The sequence below is a fragment of the Arvicanthis niloticus genome, chromosome 10 (assembly GCF_011762505.2).
Source record: "Arvicanthis niloticus isolate mArvNil1 chromosome 10, mArvNil1.pat.X, whole genome shotgun sequence".
Classification (NCBI taxonomy): domain Eukaryota; kingdom Metazoa; phylum Chordata; class Mammalia; order Rodentia; family Muridae; genus Arvicanthis; species Arvicanthis niloticus.
The window spans coordinates 47,024,567-47,043,992 of record NC_047667.1 but is presented as its reverse complement, the minus strand read 5'-3'; the positions used below and the strand labels follow the sequence as shown (position 1 = coordinate 47,043,992).

Genomic DNA, 19,426 nt, shown 5'->3' with positions numbered 1-19,426 from the left:
TGTGCCTAGGAGCCTGTCAGATAACCCGTGCAACCTTTCCACATTCCTACGAGATGGCGCCACGTCAAAGGTGCTAGACGCTGGACGTCTCCAGAAACCCTAAGCCAGTGTTTTCTTCAGGAGCCTTCCTCTCTTAACAAATCCGGCCTTTTTTTGATCGTAATTGTGCTCCTTCGGGGGCGCTCCTTTGTTCTCTTCCAACACCTCATAGCTACCGAAGACAAGATGGCGGCCAGGCTAGCCCAGCATCTTATCGGCGGAAGCAGCCCTTCTCTAAACACTTCCTATTGGGTCCCCAAACCTTTGAAGGTTAGTTCCGGGGCTAGGTCAGGCCGCGGTTACGAGCTGCGACTGCGCAGCCAGGTTACGCCGGAGCGGAATGACGTCTCAATCGCTGGGGCGGAAGGAAGAAGCTTGACGCTTCGTGAGCATTCGATCGCTCGCGAGAATTGAGCGTTGCTAGGCACCTGCCTGGGGGCGGGACTAGACTCGGCGGGGCGGAGCTGGGCGGGGCCTCGCGGTCGGGCGGCGGAGCCTCGCGAAGGTTCCAGAGCCGTCTCGTGCGGAGGGCAGGCAGCCGAGTCGCGCCAGGTCGGTGTAGCTCGCTGCCAGCACTGCGACGCTCGTGGGTGGCGTGTTCGGCCTTTCCCGTCTGCTCCGGTGCACCGCTGCAGCTCCGGCTTCGGGTCTGACGCGCCACAGCATGGCTTCCGCTTTGGAGGAGGTAGGGGTCGGCTTGGACCCACCGGCTCGCGCCGCCCGGCGGCCGCTGCTTTCCCCGGGCTGGTATCCTCAGCTCTGCCCCTGTCGCGGGCCCGCGGCCTCGGCGCTGCCACCTGCCTGGGCCCTGAGTGTCCCGGCCGCGGCTGGAAGGTCGGGGGTGTGTCTGGATCCCAATTTTTGGCGCGGTTCGTGGTAGGCTCGCGGGTGGCGGCCCCCTCTCCATTGCCTGAGGTCTCCTCGGCTCCCGGTTACCGGCCAGGAAACAGGAACCTTCCTTACATTAAAGCTCATTGCTAAAGCTATGAGCTCCGGGCCGGGGGCAGTTGGAAGGAATTCCTGTATCCGCACGACTAGCTATGGCCACCGCATTCATTCCATTCTGTGTGTTATTTCTAAACGCCATGGACAGAGCTTATGATTTTAGTTTTTATTTACCAATGCTAGTGGCTGATCTACAGGCCTTACACATACTAGGCAAGCTCTCTACCATTGCGTTACACCCTCAATCCTTATGTATAAAAACGTTTTTTAAAAAAAATATTGGAAATTTAGCTGTAGGTACTATTACGAAAAAGTGAACGTGGAGGACTTGACTTTTTGAATCCTCAAGTTTTACTCGGCTACATAACAAGAGTAATTGAGTTACCGGGTTTTGGCCTATATGGGTTTTATGTGATTGATATATTGTGTTCACAGAAACGTTGGTTATCTGTTAATATTTGTTTTTCGGAAATTTCCCCCTCACTTTGAAAAGCTAGACATCGGCTTTTAACACATAAAAACTAGGAAGTTATGTTAAAGTATTAATCCGTGTATCTTGTAACAAGTGAGTAGCCTCGGGCACCATGTGCTCACTGGGAGAGTAGAGGGTGGCTTAACAGTTGTGCACACAGGTAGGTGGTAGTTCAATAGTAATTGTCTCCAAAGGAAAGAACTTGGAGATAGGCCTATAAGGGCACGTTTTTCTTTTAAGACAAAATTCATCTTATTCAGTCATATTAAAGTGTATAATTCAACTTTTTCTGTTGTACAACCATCAGTATTACCTAGTTGCAGAATATTTTCATTTCCTAAAATAGAAGTCCATTGTAGGTGCACCATCTAGGTGGGTTGGAGCCTTGCATGCTTCCAGTTCACCCGAGGTACCATATAGCATTCCTTCTTGTGGTTGAATAATATCCCATTGTACAGATAGAATGCGGACTCATCTGCTGGCACATACTTGTTTCTCCTTCTTGACCATTGTGAATCCTTGTAAACATGTTTTATGGGCATGTTTTCAGTCCCTGGAGTTGCCAAATAATAAGGGAAGCTACCATTTCCACAAGAATTGCACAAAAGGTACCATTTCTCCACATACTTACTAACATTTGTTATTTTATTGGGTGGTTTTTGTTCATATAATACCATCCAAGTGAGTGTGTAGTACCACCTTATGATTTGCTGTGCATCTTTGTAGATGTGTGTACCTGGAGTCCAGTTCCATGTCTTTGTGGAGGAAAGTTGGGTTCTTCCATTTTGAGCAATTGGGTGGGAGTAGGTCTCACTAAGTCTTAGGGATACACCTGCCTCTACCTCCATAGTGGTAGAACTAAAGGCATGTGCCACCAGGCCAGACTAAGCCCCTGTTTAACAAGTAGGAAACAAATTCAAAAGGAGGTACATTTTATATGTAGAAAACAAATGCATGCCAAGAAAGCAAGAAAAATAACAAGAAAAGGTGAGCAGGAAACAGTTCTATCTAACCCAGGTCACCTTAAAGTCTGGATAGAGAACCTGAACTGTCAGTGGTTTCAGGGCTGTGAATACAAAAATGAGGCAATGGTTCTTCTGTAAGTCACTTCAATTGATACCTTACTGAAGAGTCCATTAGAGCCAAAACTGGCCATGAAGAGGGCCTGGGAATTCTGCCATGAGTCAGCTAGAAATAAGGATTCCCATTCCAGCCAAAAGCAAAACCTCTTACTCTCTCAGCTTTTGTTAAATAAATCTCTATTCTAGGAATAAGTACTTGCTTTACTTTTAATATTTTTTATTATGTTGATACTTAGAATCCACATGAATTTTGAAACCACTGAAAGACTTTGAATGAAATATCTTGATTCTATATTCAAAAGATGAGTGTGCAGTTTTGGATCTTAGAATCAAGTTTCCTTGAGATCGTGGACAGGAGTTTCACTATTGAGCTTTTTATAAACTGTTATTAGTAGGTACAGCAAATGAGATCATAACGGCCACAGAGTAATGAGCTATTATAAAAATAATCTCCTTTACTACTTAATATCTAGCATTAAAGGAGTTTAAAATTATTTCTTTTATTTCTTGAGATTATAATTAAATCATTTTCCCCTTCCTCCAAACCCTCCCATTTGCAGTCTTTCAGTTTCTCTCTCTTTTCCATTGTTACCTACATAGTCTGTTGTCATCTTTGTTCAGCTCAAGTTTAGGCAGTCGATGAGGTAGTTTTGGATGGGTGTAACTTCTAATTACTAGGAGTCACAATCTCACAACAAGCTCTTTTTGATCCTCTAACTCTTAAAATCTACCATTTCCACAAGAATTGCACAAAAGATACTATTTCTCCACATACTAACATTTGTTACTCTGCAATTATCTGAGCCTTATATGCCTCTGGTGAGGGAGGTGTTCTCTCTCTCTCTCTCTCTCTCTCTCTCTCTCTCTCTCTCAATGGACTCTTATCAGTTGTAAATGGAGCACTTAAGGATTTTTAATATTAAACCTTTTATTTAGTATGAAGGTATAAAGTAAGATGATTGTTTTTATGGTCAGGATAGGTTATCAAGGCAGAAAATTTTAAGCATTTTTTTTTTCAACATTACGTCAGAGGATGATTGAGGAAATATTTAAGCCCATTGACTTCGGTGTCTGCCTGTATACACCACATGTATGGAAGTGCATATGGAGGCCGGAAGAGATCATCAGATATGTGGGAGGTAGAATTATAAAGATTTGTGAGCTTCCTGATGTGGGTGCTGGGAACTAAACTGTCCTTTGGCATGGGCTCTTAACCACTGAACAGTCTCTCCAGCCCCGGACCATTGATTTTCTAGCATTGTCTTTAGTAAAGTTCCACATTACATATCTGTCTGTAAAAGGTAGGGGACTTACATGATGTATTGGCATCACAATAAAACAGTAGATTTACAAAGAACAGTTTCCTAGACGATGTTCATAAGGGATTGGATGCTGAGATTTCCTTTCTGTGGTCTCATATTCTACCAAAAGATCAACCCAACTGCTGTACAAGACTTTTTCTTAGAAGCAGAATATTTTTTTACATTATTTATCATGGCACTTGGGGAGATCAGATGGTCTTTCGAGTATTTACTCTTCTCTCACCTGGATCCTGAAATTGAACTCAAACCATCAAGATTGGCAACAAACACCTTTACCCACTGAGCCATCTTTCTGTTTCTGACTGTTTTATTTTGGTTTTAAGATTTATTTATTTATTTTATGTATATGAGCACACTGTAGCTGTCTTCAGACACACCAGAAGAGGGCATCGGATCCCATTACTGATGGTTGTGAGGCACCATATGGTTGCTAGGAATTGAACTTAGGATCTCTGGAAAAGCAGTCAGTGCTCTTAACTACTGAGTCATCTCTGCAGCCCTATTTTATTTTTTGTCCTAACAGTTCAAATTCTGAGATAGGAAAATCTATGAGAACTGAAAGTACAGCCATCGTTACCTCAGTAAAGTTTCTGTAGTGACTCCAGTCAGATGGCCTCTTACCTCTTTTACTATAATGTTTAAGTTTTTCTAGTATTTGAAGCCTAGACTTGGTGTTACTTTTAAATCTCCCAAGATTCCTTTTCAGTGTTCTAAAACAAAGGCAGGTGACAGCCTACCAAACTGCAAAATTCAGACTTACTATTGATTAAGATTGTTTTCCTTTATCAAAAAGGAAGTGAGAGTTATGTACAGTTCAGTGAACAAGAAGAAATACCAGTTTGCAACTCTTAAGAAATTAAAACGCACTTAATTTTTAGTTCAGTAAGTTGAATTGGGCAACAGGCCTTATTTATTTTAACTTACCTCTCTCTACTTCAACACAGTTGCAGAAAGACCTAGAAGAGGTCAAAGTATTGCTAGAAAAGTCCACTAGGAAAAGACTCCGTGATACTCTTACAAGTGAAAAGTCCAAGATTGAGACAGAACTAAAGAACAAGGTGCAACAGAAGTCGCAGAAGAAACCAGAACTTGATAATGAAAAGCCAGCTGCTGTGGCTGCTCCTCTTACAACAGGATACACCGTGAAAATCAGTAATTATGGTATGACCTGTTCCACTGAATCTAATGTTCTGACCAGCAGAAATGACTTCCCCATAATATATTCATGTTCCATATACTTTTTTTTGTGAAGGTTGTGGTTTTTTTTTAATGTTGACGTTTGGTGTGGGTTAGATACTATTATATAGTGTAACAGTATATGGCCTTAGATACTGTATTGGGAGCCAAATTAACAGATTTGTGGTGAAGAATTAGGATCTTTTATCTAGCTATTTGGGCTTTGCTTTTTTTGTGAGACACAGTTGACCTGTAGCCGATTCTGGCCTTGAACTCTGAGACCCTCTTGCCTTGTGACTTTTTACTTTGAGGCCAGGTATCTTTGTGTATTGTCCAGATTGTTTTCAGAAGTCAACTTGGGCTCAAGAGCTCCTGCTCACGCCCTCCAAGTAGCTGGAGCCTAGTTGTATACCACCATGCTGTGCTTAGTAACTGGAATCTTAAACTTACATTCTACTTTGTCCTGAAAGAGTTGAGGTCGCTTGTAGGGTGGGGGAAGTGCTACTTAGAGATGTAGAAATCATTATTGAATTCTACAGTGTTGAGTATTCAGCTTAGTGGAGAATTGTTAATTTCCCAGAGACAAGTTATGAATATGTAGCCCAGGCTGGCCTTAAACTCACTGGGTAACTGATCATGACTTTGAACTCCTGGTTCTCCTGCTTCCACTTCACAAGTATATAAAATGTTTAAGTGCGCTACCATAGCAGGCTCTGTCAAGTTGTAGATGAAGGACAAAATTATTTAACAAAGCAGGTAAATAAGCTAATCTTCGTATATTTGCTTGGCATAGTGGGACATGCTTGTAATCTTAGCTGGTCAGGAAGATTACAAGTTTGAGGCCAGCTTTGGCAGTTTAGACCCTTTCTCAAAATAGAAAAGAAAGATTAGTGCTAGACTGAAACTCAGTGGTACAGGCCTAGCCTGGTATTCACAAGGCTAAGGGTTCAGACCCTATTAGGGAAGAGAATTATTTTGGAGAAAGAAGAGTCAAATTTAATAATTGTTTTTATTCTAATGAATAAGAAGATCATGGGCTTTGCACATAGAAACTGAATCTGACCTTCATTCTCCCACTTGCTGGTGTTCAGCTTCAGCAGTGGCACTGTTTCTAGGAGCATTGTTTTGAGACATAGCTTCTTCATCTTGAGAAATTTTTTTAATGATTTCTTTTTATTTTTTACGTGCATTGGTGTTTTGCTTGCATGTGTGTGTGTGTATATGAGAGAGAGTGTCAGATCTGGAACTGGAGTTGCCGCCATGTGAGTGCTAGGCATTGAGCCAGGGTCCTCTAGAAGAGCAGTGAGTGCTCTTAACCTCTGAGCCTTCATGTGAGAACTTTTAGCCTTTTATTCTTTCCCATGTGTCTTATTACTAGATTTTCATTTTCTGGAGTTTTATTTTTAAATTTTATTTATGTGTATGGGTGGGTGTTCATTTGCATATATCTTTGAGCACCACATGCATGCCTCTCAGAGTCCAGAAGAGGATGTCTGCTGTCCTGGGACTAGAGTTACAGATGCTTATGGTGCTGGACTTGAACTCTGGTTCTCTGGGAGAGCAGCCACTGCTGAACCATCTTTTAGCTCCTATAACTGGGTTTTATGATAAGCCATGTTCTCTTGCTGTTCTGTAGGCAGTTTCAGACATTCCTGTTCCATCTTTTTTGTTTTGCTAGGATGGGATCAGTCAGATAAGTTTGTGAAAATTTACATTACCTTAACTGGAGTTCATCAGGTTCCCACTGAGAATGTGCAGGTGCACTTCACAGAGAGGTGAGTTCTTGTTACTGGAAGTACAGTGGTCATTGCCTTAGTCATGGGAATCTTGTCTTCTGTATGGCTTCTGAAATTTGTTGAGATTTAGAATTAACTATAAAGAAGTGCAACAACCAAATGTACACACTAAACCACCTGTTCTCAACCTTTCGTGGTGACCCCTCCAGTGTCAGATGATCCTTTCACGGGGTCACTTATTATTTACATTATAGTTCATAACAGTAAGTAAAATTACATTTATGAAGTAGCAGTGAAAAAATGTTGTGGTCCAGTGGGCATGAGGAATTGTATTAAAGGGTGGAAGCATATTAGGAAGGTTGAGAACCACTGCACCAGACTGAAGCCAGTTACTATGTGAGAACTATAGAGTGCCTGTCATCATGGAACCAGAAAGATAATGCATTTATTGTTGTGTTGTAGGTCATTTGATCTTTTGGTAAAAAACCTCAATGGGAAGAATTACTCCATGATTGTGAACAATCTTTTGAAACCTATCTCTGTGGAAAGCAGTTCAAAAAAAGTAAGTTAGTTGTTCCTTTGTTTGGTCAAAGTATTGTGAAGTCTCATGAAATTGAATGTGGCTGATTTAGGCTGGAGATGAACTAAACATTCTCTGCTATGTCTGGTACCAGTCCAGTCCCCTGCCTGATCTGTAAGTGGTATGTTACTGGAACAGCTGTTCTTAAGTACTTTTGATGTCTGCTTCTACACTGCAGTGGACCATGAAGTATAAAATCAATAATTTTGTGTTTGGCCCATTGAAGAAAATTTGCCAATTCATTTGCAGAAAATTGTTCTAAGAACGTTGTTTTAAAATAAAGGAGAGATGATTTAAATAATGTAAAGTGAGTTATACTGCTTTGTCACTCAGTCACTGTGACTCCTGATGTTTTCTTAGCTTCACTGTCCCCATTTGTATGGTGGCAGTTAAAATGGCGCACTGATAAATAGATCGGAAGTACTGACATTAACAGTGTAGTATTAGGTCCACTGTATATAAATCTGTGATGCATTTAGGATCTCTTAAGTACCAAGCTTGTTGAAGTTGCAGAAGTACATGAGTTCATTTAGAAAAAAACGGTTGCTAATACTTTTTACAAACTCATACCATCCTTCTGTTCTTTCTAGTTTAAGAAAGTGATGTTTTAATATGTGAGATATGTAGGCATGTCATTTTCCCTGTTAGGTATTTTCCTAAAAGTTGTAATAAAAGCAGTCTTAATTAGCCAGTGTCTCACTGCAGATACCCTCACTTACTAATTTTAGAGTCAAAGGAGTGATCTAACTGAGGCATCTAGCAGATAAGTTGATCATTGTTGACTTGAAGGTTGTTTGCCTTCCTTGCTTTCCCTTCAGATACTTTACCTTCTATTTTTCCTTAAATCGCCAAAATTCAGCCAGTCCTTTGAATACACCATGACTGTGACATTTAGGAGCTGTTCTTGTGCTATGGCAGATGTCTACAGTGTCATCCTGTTAGCTCTTAATTTTACTTGGTTCACATTTTGTTCCAGAGCCCTTCTCATGAAGTTCTTCCCACACCTCCCATTAACCCTGTCTTTAAGAGTCTGCATGTGTGCCTGTCTGTCTGAGAGAGACAAGAGTAGTCTCTTGTCGGTTCGACACTATATTCACCAGGCTAGTCAGTCCACAACAGGGCTTCTTGGGATGCTATCTTCCATCTCACCATAGAAGTACTGTGACTACAGTTAGCGTTTTTATTTGGGTTCTGGATGTTTGCATGGCATGCTGTCCTTGTTAAGTTTTTATTGCTGTATAAAATACCCAGACTAAAAGTAACATGTCCAGATCATAGTCCATCATGAAGGGAAATTAAGGCAGGAACAAAGGAAAGGCCGTGGAGGAACCATACTGGCTTATCTCTGGCTTGCTCAGCCTTCTTTCTTATGCAACCCAAGACCACCTGCCCAAGGATTATACTACCCCAGTGGGCTGCACCCTCCCTGTAATCATTAATAAAGCAAATGCCTTACTGACTTGCCCACAGGCAGTCTGGGAAGTAGTCATTTTCTCAGTTGAGGTTCCTCTTTCTAGGTACTCTATCTAGCTTGTATCAAGTTGACAAAAACAAAACCAACCAAAACACATGCACATGTGCTTTACCTACTAAACTAAGGGAGGTTCAGCCCAGGGTCTTTTGAAATAGGGTCTCGGTAGCCCAGGCAGTATTCCATCACTCTAAAGATGACCTTGAGCTCTTGATAATCGTACCTCCTTCTGAAGTGCAGGGATTATAGGTGTGTGCCACAACGCCCTGGTTTATGTGACAGCAGGAATCAAGCCAGGGCTTTATACATTCTGAGCAAGCACTCTGCCAACTGAGCCGTATCCTGAACCTTATCTGTAGGTCTTGATGGTCTTAGCATTGAAGGGTTTGCTTGTTTTATTCTGGCCAATCCATAAAAGGAATACTAACACCAAGAATGAATATTAATGTATTAGTTACTTGGTTGGGTAAATACTATATTCTAAATACTTGTGCTTATTTCTATGTTACAAATTGCATCTGCCTCTTTTCTTCCAGGTCAAGACTGATACAGTTATTATCCTGTGTAGAAAGAAAGCAGAAAACACAAGATGGGACTACTTAACTCAGGTGGAAAAAGAATGCAAAGAGAAAGAGTGAGTTTAATTTTACTATTTTTAGCTTTGGTTATGGTTTTACTTTATGGATAACAGTTGTGCAAGCAAATTGCTTACTTCCTGAGGTCTTGGGCCAACCTCTTAAAGATGGAAACAGAGAATCAGTGTCTGTCTCCGTAAGAGAGAGAGTGAGTGAGTGTGTGTGTGTGTCCATCCATCCATCCGTGTCCCCCCAGCCCCCGTCCCCGTGGTAGTTCTGGCTGTCCTAGAACTTGCCAAAGTGGCTTTGAACTCCTGGAGATCCACCTACCTCTGCCTCTTGAGTGCTTCTGGGATTAAAGTAAGCACTACTGTGCTCAGCCTGTTAGAACCTATTAGAAGAGGGCAGGGGCAGTTTAAGATGTTATAGCTTGGTTTTTGGCATTGTTTTTATTCCTGTACATATTGGTACATCTGTAGATAACTATGGCCTGTTCTCAAATAGCCCTGCTCTAGGGATTCTAGAGGTTTTCTCTGGAAATCTCACTGTCTCGTGTCAGTCCTTGCTATCTGGTGTTCTCCTTTGTGTACTGTGTTCATGTGAGTATGTAGTTTTACCAGGATAAACCTAGGCTTACTATTTTGGTTGTATACTCTAACATCCCTTCTCTCTGCTCCTCAGCTTCCTACCAGTTAATAATCTAAGAATCTCTTTCCATGCTTCAGTTTTTTAATGTATCCTGTTTTCTTTTTCACAGAAAGCCTTCCTATGACACAGAGGCAGATCCTAGTGAGGGATTAATGAATGTTCTAAAGAAAATTTATGAAGACGGAGATGATGACATGAAGCGAACCATTAATAAAGCATGGGTGGAGTCCAGAGAGAAGCAAGCCAGAGAAGACACAGAATTTTGAGGAAAGTCCTTATGGGACCTGTGATGTGGAATGCTCATGTTTCCAGTAAGGGAATGTTGTTGAACTACACATATTTGTTCATGTGGGTCTGTAGTTTTGACAGATAACTATTTACACGGCCTCCTAAGTAAAGACTCTCCATTTCCTACTGGAGGATTTGATTTAAATAAATAAGCTTACTAACTTTTTCCTTCATTAGCACCCAGACATTTTGTTTCAGAAAAGGTTATATGGCATTCTTACTGAAATGTAAAAAGGAAGTCTTACATAATGAAAATGTTGTATCACAGATTTTTGTTCTGGCTGGGAGATAGAAAACAAAAGTCTTGTCTATCTGTAACTGACATTAGTATTGTAAAAAATAAAAGCAAAATTTTTGCATAAAATTCAAATTTGTACATGAACCTGCAAGTTACTATAGAGCTGTTATCCATTATTACCAGCTTAAGCAACATGTGAGCCATGTGTTACTATGTACTAATTGATTTAAGTATATTTATGAATATAAAATTAAAATACAAATGACAAAAATAGACAGACATCTTATGTTGGTAAGTATTGTCATGGATCAGATGGCTTAAAAAATAACCATGATGCGAAAACTTGAAAACCCCCTTTATTCCTTTGTTCAATAAAGTTGGAGTTTTACTTAAAAGATAAGTTTTGCAATCTGTTTTGAGTGTATTCTTTGTTATTACACTTCAGTAAGTTTCAGAAAGCAGTAAGAGGGCTGGAGCAATGACTCAGCTCACCATCAAAAAGAAAGCAATTAGATGCCTAGAAAACAACAACTACCAGACTTAGGTAAAAGTCAGAACTTAAAACTAATGTGTAGAAAGGGTGGCTGGAAGTATAATGCTTCTAAAACTGTATTGAACTGTGAAATAAACTGGTGAAACACATTAGGGTGTGTATTAGGAGAGTTAGAATATTATTATAGAGAAATGAATCATTAATGTTATCAGAATAACTTAAAACAGCCATATGTTCAACATTTACAGCATCAAGATCTCTATGTAAAAAATAAAGTTATAGAAGCACTAGAAGAGATGGAATTCCATTATGACCTAGGGAAGGGGAAGAAGTCTTGATTTAAAATGTAAAAGGAAAATACATTGTAAAAAACTACACATAACCAAAACCTGATGATATACTGAGAGGTTGCCAATAACTATAAATAAATTGTTCACAGAAAAAAAGTAGGAGTTGGGGAAGATGACATTTTCTTCAGGTGTAGCCTCTGGTAATTTTTAAGAACATGTATATTAAATTACATGTCTAGGTTATGAAAAGTAGATGCATAGAACAAAAAAAACTGGGGATGATATGCAGTGAAGAGCAAATAGGGGTTCAGAGGTTAAGAGCACTGACTGTTCTTCCAGAGGTCCTGAGTTCAATCCCCAGCAACCACATGGTGGCTCATGACCATCTTTAATGAGATCTGGTGCCCTCTTCTGGCCTTCAAGCATACATGCAGGAGACTCCTATATACTAAATAAATAAATAATAAATAAGTAAATAGCAAATATTAACAGGACTATATTATGGTACATCATGGCAGAAATAGACAATTTTGACCTCAGAACCACTGAAATTTTAACATAATTGAAAGCACTGAAATTGGGGGAAAAAAAGCCTAACTTGGTTCACTTCTGCTATGTAATTTACAGAAATAGTAGAGACATATCTTACTATTCTGGAGTCTAGTAGGTCAGATCAAAGGGCCAGTCTATTTAGTGGTAAATAAGGGCTTTGGCAGAGGATGCAAGAATGAAAGTCTTCCAGGAGCTCCCAGTGTATTGGTCTCACTCATGAAGGTGAAGCTATGGCCCCACCTAATACCATGGACTGAGCATTAAATTTCAATATGCATTTTGGGAAGAGAACTAAGCAATAGTTGCTTTGTTTGCATATTGAATTTAGTATAAGTTGTTCAAGTATCTTTAGAATATTGTCATTTGTCCATTAGATGAATTTAAATAATTTTGTGCCACAATTAGTATATTGCAATTTTTATATATTATGATTAAAGTAAACAAGTTGGTGATACTGCATTGCTTTTTTAAAGTTTTTTTTTTTTTTTTTTTTTTTTAATTTTGAGTTGTATACATGTGTGGGTATTTACATGCCATTGTAATTGCTGGAAGCTACCAGAGGTTTTTGGATTTCCCAGGGAATTGAATTATAATTGGTTATGAGCCTCTAAACATTTCCTACTAAAGGAGCCCTAAAGACAGGTGTCTGAATCAGGAATATACTGGCTCTTATACCAGTAAGCAAGAACATAGTGAATAACCTTGTTCAGAGGCTATAGATGTCAAGGGACTTGCACTGGTAATAGGACAGTAATCACAGGTAAGGATGGGCAGAGTGGACTAAAGCACCAAACACATGAAAATGTCAAAGTTCACAGGAATGAAGAATGATTAGTTTCCATTTTTGGTAGTATAGCAACTTGTTTACTCCGAAAATTTATTATAAACTTATGTCAAAGAAATATATTTTAGTAATTGTTGATAGGGAAAGTAAAAAACAAAATAACAAAACAAAAACCCAAGAGATGCAGCAAAGATAGAATTAGTAAAAACAGATCTTGCACAACAATCATCACTGAACTGTCTAAGCCACTAGGCAACAGGTAGCTTTAAATGTTGCTAGCTCCCAACTGTTTGTAATTCAGTGCCTTCCCCTGGCCTCGAGTGCCAGGCACCCACATGGAGCACAGGTTTACATATAAAACACTGATATGCATTAATGACAATTTTTAAAAGATGAAAACAACTATTTAGCAGTTCTTCTATTCCCTGTCACATAAAGTTGACCCTAGATATAATTTAGAATATTTTGTCTGTCTCTTGTTATCCAAAAAGTGACAGTAACTGCAGACCAGAGAAACTAGCCCAGGGATACAACATAGAAAAGCAGCCTGTGAATTAATCACTCTAAAAATATATATTATTTCACTATTAAACATCAAACTTGAAGGAAAACACCATACTTTCACAGAAAATATTTTTATTTCACTCTTATACCATGTGTGGGAGTAATATGCTTTAAAGTTAAAAGACAATTCAATGACAGCCACATTTATTTAAAATCTAAAAGTAATTTAACTCAGGGTCAAGTAGACTAAATATACTAGACCCTTAAAAGATCTAGGGTTTGGTCTTAAGTCTCTTGTCAGGGTTGGCTTCTGGGCAGGTTCTGAAACTGTTTTACCATATTGCTCGCTGGACTCCAGAAAGTAGGCCGTGGTCAGCTAAGTGGCGGAAAACAATGCGACTAAGTCTCCAGCGACGCTTAACACCACGTGGGCGAGATGTCATAACACACCGATTTCTGATTCTAACAGGACAACTATCCCGTGGAAGGGCAGCAATTTCATCACCAGCCATTTCCTAGGGAAAATTATAACAGGTCGTAACTCAGAGCCTAAAGGAAAGGAAGAATGGGCTAGAATCTCAGCCAGAGAACCTCCGATATGGTAGAAACAAACCAGAAATGTCTCATGTTTTTTCAATGTGATTTTAAAGATTAAAATAACCATAATCCACAAATAATAACAAAGTTCAGTGTATTTCTATAAACAGCATATACTGTATAGCCATCACTGAATTATAAAATAACAACAGCACCCAAGGCTGATAATGCCTCCCTTCTAAGGGAACTGGCTAACCGCTAATATGTACACTAATACCATAAGTACACATTTTTCCTGTTGCAAACTGTATGTTATATGTCCATATAATATATTGTATTTGTTTGGTTTTTTATTCTACAGTATGCTTGTTAGACCACCTACACTGTTCCAAATGTCATTAATATCCTCAGTCTCCTTGATGCTAGTTTGAGTATGTAGGAATTCTTTTATGTATTCTGTAGGTGGTAAAGTTCTGAGTGTTGGGTTCAGACCTGCAGCTGAGGTGACTATTTAACATACCAAAGCAGATCTATCCTCCAGGCTCTACCAGCATCCTTCAGTCCTTACCTGAACTTTTAAGCTCAGGGCCTGGTCTTCCTCTTCCCCAGAGGCTCTTCACGACATAATCCAGACATTTTAGCTCTCGTTCTCTTGTTTCTTTCTCCTCCCCCTCCCCTTTCTGTCATAGACTTTAACATTGCTTGAATTTGGCTCATTTTGCCATCGGAGATGACTGATCACAGTAGGTTCTGTTTTGAGTTGTGAATAATGCTACTCTGTACATCCATGTTTAGGTCATTTACAAAAAAAAAATACATGAATGCATTTGTTGCCCCATAACAGACACACATAATTTTTGAAGGACAAAAGCTTTGAGCATCTGAGTTGATGATACTTAGGAAAGACCATGGCTTGAGACTAGTAAAAAGTTTGCTCACCAAGATCCTTAAAACCTTATGATGAAGATTCTGACTACTGCAGAGATAAAGGAGGGTGGCCAGACAAGGTATATGTTAAAGAGAAATATTTGCAATGTCCATGTATCTTGTACAAGTAATGTCTATGAAACTGGTAAGTCAGATTGTCAGTAAAAACTTACCAGATGTGTTGGTACACCAGTGACCTTTGATAGAGTGTAGGAGACACACAAAAAAGTGCACTAACATTTAAAAAGACAAAAATTGCAATACCTAGAAAAACCACTAAGTTAATAAATGATTGCATATGCAAATATACTGATCTAAAAGCTTATGCATTTGTTGATAATTGAAATATGTGGGGAATTGCATAAAACACAATGAGATCAATGAACAAATACTAAGTACTATAGAAGAAATGTGCAGACTTATCTATGCACTTCCTTGTCCTCAAAAACTGAGAAACAGGAAAATGAAAGCAGAAAAGAAAGCACTTAGTTCACAAAAGGGAATATTGGGAAAGCCTGGAACTGGACATAAATTTAACTAGTAAGCATTAGACAGCCCTGGTAGTTTAGATAGCTCATTATCCCCACTGCTGTGCTGGTGCTGATACTAGAGGCATTTCTTCTGGTGTATATAGGGAGATGTTCTTCATAAACCACTCATTTACCCTCTGGCTTAATTGACAATTAAAATTTGTATATATTTAATTAAATACTGACACATAATCATCTTTCTATTCTTAACAAATATCAAACAAATAATGTACCATTGATGACTACTACTCTATATTTTAGCATATCATTTCTTCACCTTATAACCTCATCTGTGTGCCTGTTTGACCAACTGAGCTTGACCCTTACGGACTCCCAGCTCCTGGCAGCCACCATTCTACTTTCTGCTTTGACGATCAACAATGTCTTGAGCTGAGTGCTCTTCTCCTAGTAAGTGAAAGAAGTGTACCCCATTGTGGTAAAAGCCACAAGAAAGAGGTCCTAGGAACAACTCAGTTTTCTGCTCATTTAGTTAAAACCAGATGAAATTTAAAAGAAGATACTGTAGCCAAACAGTGGTAATGCATACATTTAATCCTAGCACTCAGGAAGCAGGGGCAGGGGCATCTTTGATTCTGAGGTATGCAGACCAAGTTCCAGGACAGCCAGAGCTGTACAGAAACTCTGTCTTGAAGAACAAACAAACAAAAAACAAAATTATCCTTCCAACTTGTACAAATGTTTTTTATATGGACTTTTGGTAAGGTAAGTAGCCTTGAGTTTAAATTTCCTACAATCCCCTTCTGTATAGGTATTCTGTCACCACTTAAATATAACGCCTTATGCCTCAGGAAGCCAAACAGGCTTGACACCCTTTTATTCAACCAGAAGTACATGGCAAGAAAGGAAGGCTAAATGAAAGACAACCTAACCATGGAGGGGGCAAAGGAGTTCAGGGGGCAGATTGGAGGATGGACCACACATCCATGTATTTGGCACACAGCCCATGCATCAGCAATACCTCCATGAGGGTTCTAAGACTAGGGTGACACTGAGGAGATTTTGGGTCAAAATCCTTGTCAGTTTCTATGTGGTCACCACTCACTTTCTAGGGACTGTATAATGAAACAGCTGAAGAGCCAGGAAAGATTGACTAGTTGTCCTTTATCCTAAACTTACCAAAGTCAGTTTTAAGGCTATTTATGTTGACTTGAATATTTGATCTTATTCTCTAGAAATTACATTAAGAAGTTGCAGTAAAACAGCATTAAAAAGAATATGAGGATAGTTAATGATTTTGTGAGAAAAAGGGACTCAACTGGCTAACCTGAAGGTCTTTTGGCAAAATGGTATTCTTTCTGAGTGAATTGATCCGAAGTCTCTCATCTGCATACTCATAAGCCATTTTTCTTCTCTTCACGTCACGCAACATTCTCCAGTCTACATAGTAACCTCGAACTTGGCCTGATGCTGACTGAGGAACTGCCTAAAAACAGAGAGACAAGTGTTTTTCCAATCCTACAAACTTCTTTCAGTCACTAGTTATGACTTTCAGCAGTGAAGAAATTTTAAATTATATTTGGCATGTATGCGTGCACATGTATGTGTGCTTGTGTATGGTGCATGTGTGGAGGTCAGAGGACAACTTTAGTGAATCAGTTCTGCATGTGTGTACAGGCATGTGTGTGGAAGGTGGAGAGGACAACGTTTCTGTGAGCCAGCTACTCCTCTATCACATGCGTCCTTAGGATTAAACTGGACAGGCATGGTGGTAAGCATTTTACCCACTGAGCCATCTCACCAGGGGAAGATTTAATATTCTTAAGAACTAACTTATTACATTTATTTGTGTGTGCATGTGCATACTACGACTCTTGTGGAAATCAGAGGACAATTTGCAGGAGTGTTCCTCTTAAGTTTTTGTTACCTGCTCCCACACCCTCAGGTTCTGATGACTTCAATGTCCCTTAGTTATAAAATTAGAAGCAATCTGAAGAGGATTTCCAAACTCCCACTACCATACCTCCGCCCCCTCAGTAGTTTTTGTATTCCTCTATACCCTCCCATTGGTTATATGACACCTCTGTCCATTACAGTGGCCAGGAACCATGGATATATGGATATGGCTAGTAGATACTGGAACTGTAAGCAGTACAAGTGGGGACATAATTCTTGGCATTAACTTGCTTAAAACTTCAAATAGCAAACAACTTTGTTTTGGGTACAACTGCAAAAGTTACCATCCCAACTGCGATATATTTTAAGCGTCAGATACATAAGACTTTGAAACCTGCTTCCAATAGAAGAATATGAATGTCACATGTCATTTTAATTTTGACTTCTTAGGATATGGATATACCTGACTAAAATTATCTATCAAAATTAACTGCATCTACTTTTAAACTTAAATGTAAATACTAGAAAAAAAAATATAAATCACCCTTGTGGTTTACATTACATTTCTACTAGACAAAACTGCTATTCGTGACCTAACCACATTCCTAGAGTCAAACTTCATACACAGGAGTCTGTATCATCATGTTCCTTTCAAAAAAGGCAGATCTCTGCCGAGTCTTCCCTGTTCTCTATCATCAGTGTTCCCCACTCTAGTGGACCTTTCCCGCTAATATACAGATGTGATGTAAAGAAAAAACAACCCAGGTTGATACCCCTCCCCAGCAAAACTAAGACTACTCCAACTTCCTCTGCTACTCTTCCCAGTTTCTGTCCGAATAACACTCCCATTCCTCAACTCTACAGCCAATTCCCAGCCCTTCCTTTAATTAATCCTTCATTTTTAGCAGAGTGGCTTGCTCTCTATTCGAAATTCTGTCACTGCGTGCTTCCAAGTCACCACGAGATGACAGGTAGTTCCCTTCAGTCTCCTTGCACAATCGGAGCCTCTGAGGTCTCAATCATCAGACTGCCCTTTCTTCTCCTTATAAACTGGAGTCATTCTCGCAGCTTTCAAATCACGGATCCATATCTGAACCCCAAACCCTCGACTGCTGCTTAGGGCTCTCCTAACCTAGCCAGAACGGGAAAGCAGAAAGAGGGAGCCTTGGGATTGGTCCTCCGTGCGCACTGCAGGCGACAGGGTTACGAGAGACCCACAGCACACGGAATTCAGGGAAGAGGTGGGCTGGCGAGAAAGGCAGGGGCCTGACCTGCCGGAAGGTCCGCAGCAGCGAGCCTAGCACGGACGCCGCCATGTTGTCTGCCTAGCCAGCCAACCACCGCCGCGTTACCACGCCGGAAACAGGTTGTGCGGAGGCCGGGCTTGTGCCTCAAAGGGCGAGCCCGGGACAAGATTTAGCCTATAAAGAGGGAGAGGTTAGGTACGGGATTTGCGCTCTCGCGGTATTTCACTTGGGCAAACCATCTATCCGGAACGCCCACTTAGACGGAAGTGGAACACTGAGGCTGCGCGGTCCGTCCTGGAGCTCGCGGTTCCTCTGTCCCAGCCCCGCCCAACCTGCGCCTGTATTCTGCGCGTTGGCGCCCCCCGGCGGAAGCTTGCCAGCATTTGTCACTCAGCCTGCAGACCTGGCATAGGTCACATTTCTGCTGTAATGATGATGATAGTGGCCCTGACAGAGATTCTGCTTGCGTGTCAAGGGTTTTAATATATATTATATCATATTATATTTACTATATTATATTAATTTTATTATATTGTATCATATCTGTATTAAGGTTGTATAAGTTTTACTGTTTTGTCATTGTGTGTTGGATGTGTGCATGTGCCATTTAAAACCTGCTGTTAACCGTCTAGGGCACTTTCCTGTTATCTTCCTAGGAACAGCCCATTGGGCTATTTACACAGGAACCTCCCAGGAAGAAGGAGAGTCTTTAATAAGAGTTTCGACTTATTGAATATTTCTAATGGGCTAGGGAAAGTCTGACTGAAACCGTATGGCAGGATAAGACAGCCAGGAGTCCCTGCCATCATACTAAGATCTAAAAAGTTCCAGACTAGCAAGCAGCATCAGGCAGGTACCTGCCTCAAACCCTTGTTAAAACCCACGCCCACTCCCCACACCCCACGCCACACAAAAACACAATTGGGCATCATCTATAGTGATCTCAGAATATGGGTACATGGTAAACACTTTCATTATGTTTTCTGTTGTTTTAAGGTGTCTGTTTGTTTTCATCTGGGATTAGATGGATAGGGAGGATTTCTGGGAGGAGATGAGGGAGGGGAAATATATGAAAAAATATTTCTTTTCAATTACAAACAAGGAAGAGTTTCGCTAATGCGTTACTATTTCAGCAA

General features: G+C 40.2%; 2 protein-coding genes across 2 annotated transcripts; one reads left to right on the top strand and one right to left on the bottom strand.

The window, feature by feature from the left end:
- The first annotated feature begins 478 nt into the window (after window positions 1–478).
- Cacybp (calcyclin binding protein) lies at window positions 479–10,972 on the top strand. The gene is made up of 6 exons (XM_034513430.2): window positions 479–724; window positions 4,805–5,021; window positions 6,715–6,811; window positions 7,235–7,334; window positions 9,360–9,457; window positions 10,156–10,972. The coding sequence occupies exons 1-6, from the start codon at window positions 704–706 to the stop codon at window positions 10,310–10,312; spliced, it is 690 nt and encodes a 229-aa protein (XP_034369321.1). The 5' UTR covers window positions 479–703; the 3' UTR covers window positions 10,313–10,972.
- Window positions 10,973–13,310: 2,338 nt separating this feature from the next.
- On the bottom strand, window positions 13,311–18,470 carry Mrps14 (mitochondrial ribosomal protein S14). The gene is made up of 3 exons (XM_034513431.2): window positions 18,315–18,470; window positions 16,475–16,633; window positions 13,311–13,710 (listed from the first exon to the last, which is right to left on the bottom strand). Exons 1-3 carry the CDS (start codon window positions 18,357–18,359, stop codon window positions 13,528–13,530), a joined length of 387 nt encoding a protein of 128 aa, XP_034369322.1. The 5' UTR covers window positions 18,360–18,470; the 3' UTR covers window positions 13,311–13,527.
- Window positions 18,471–19,426: the final 956 nt, after the last annotated feature.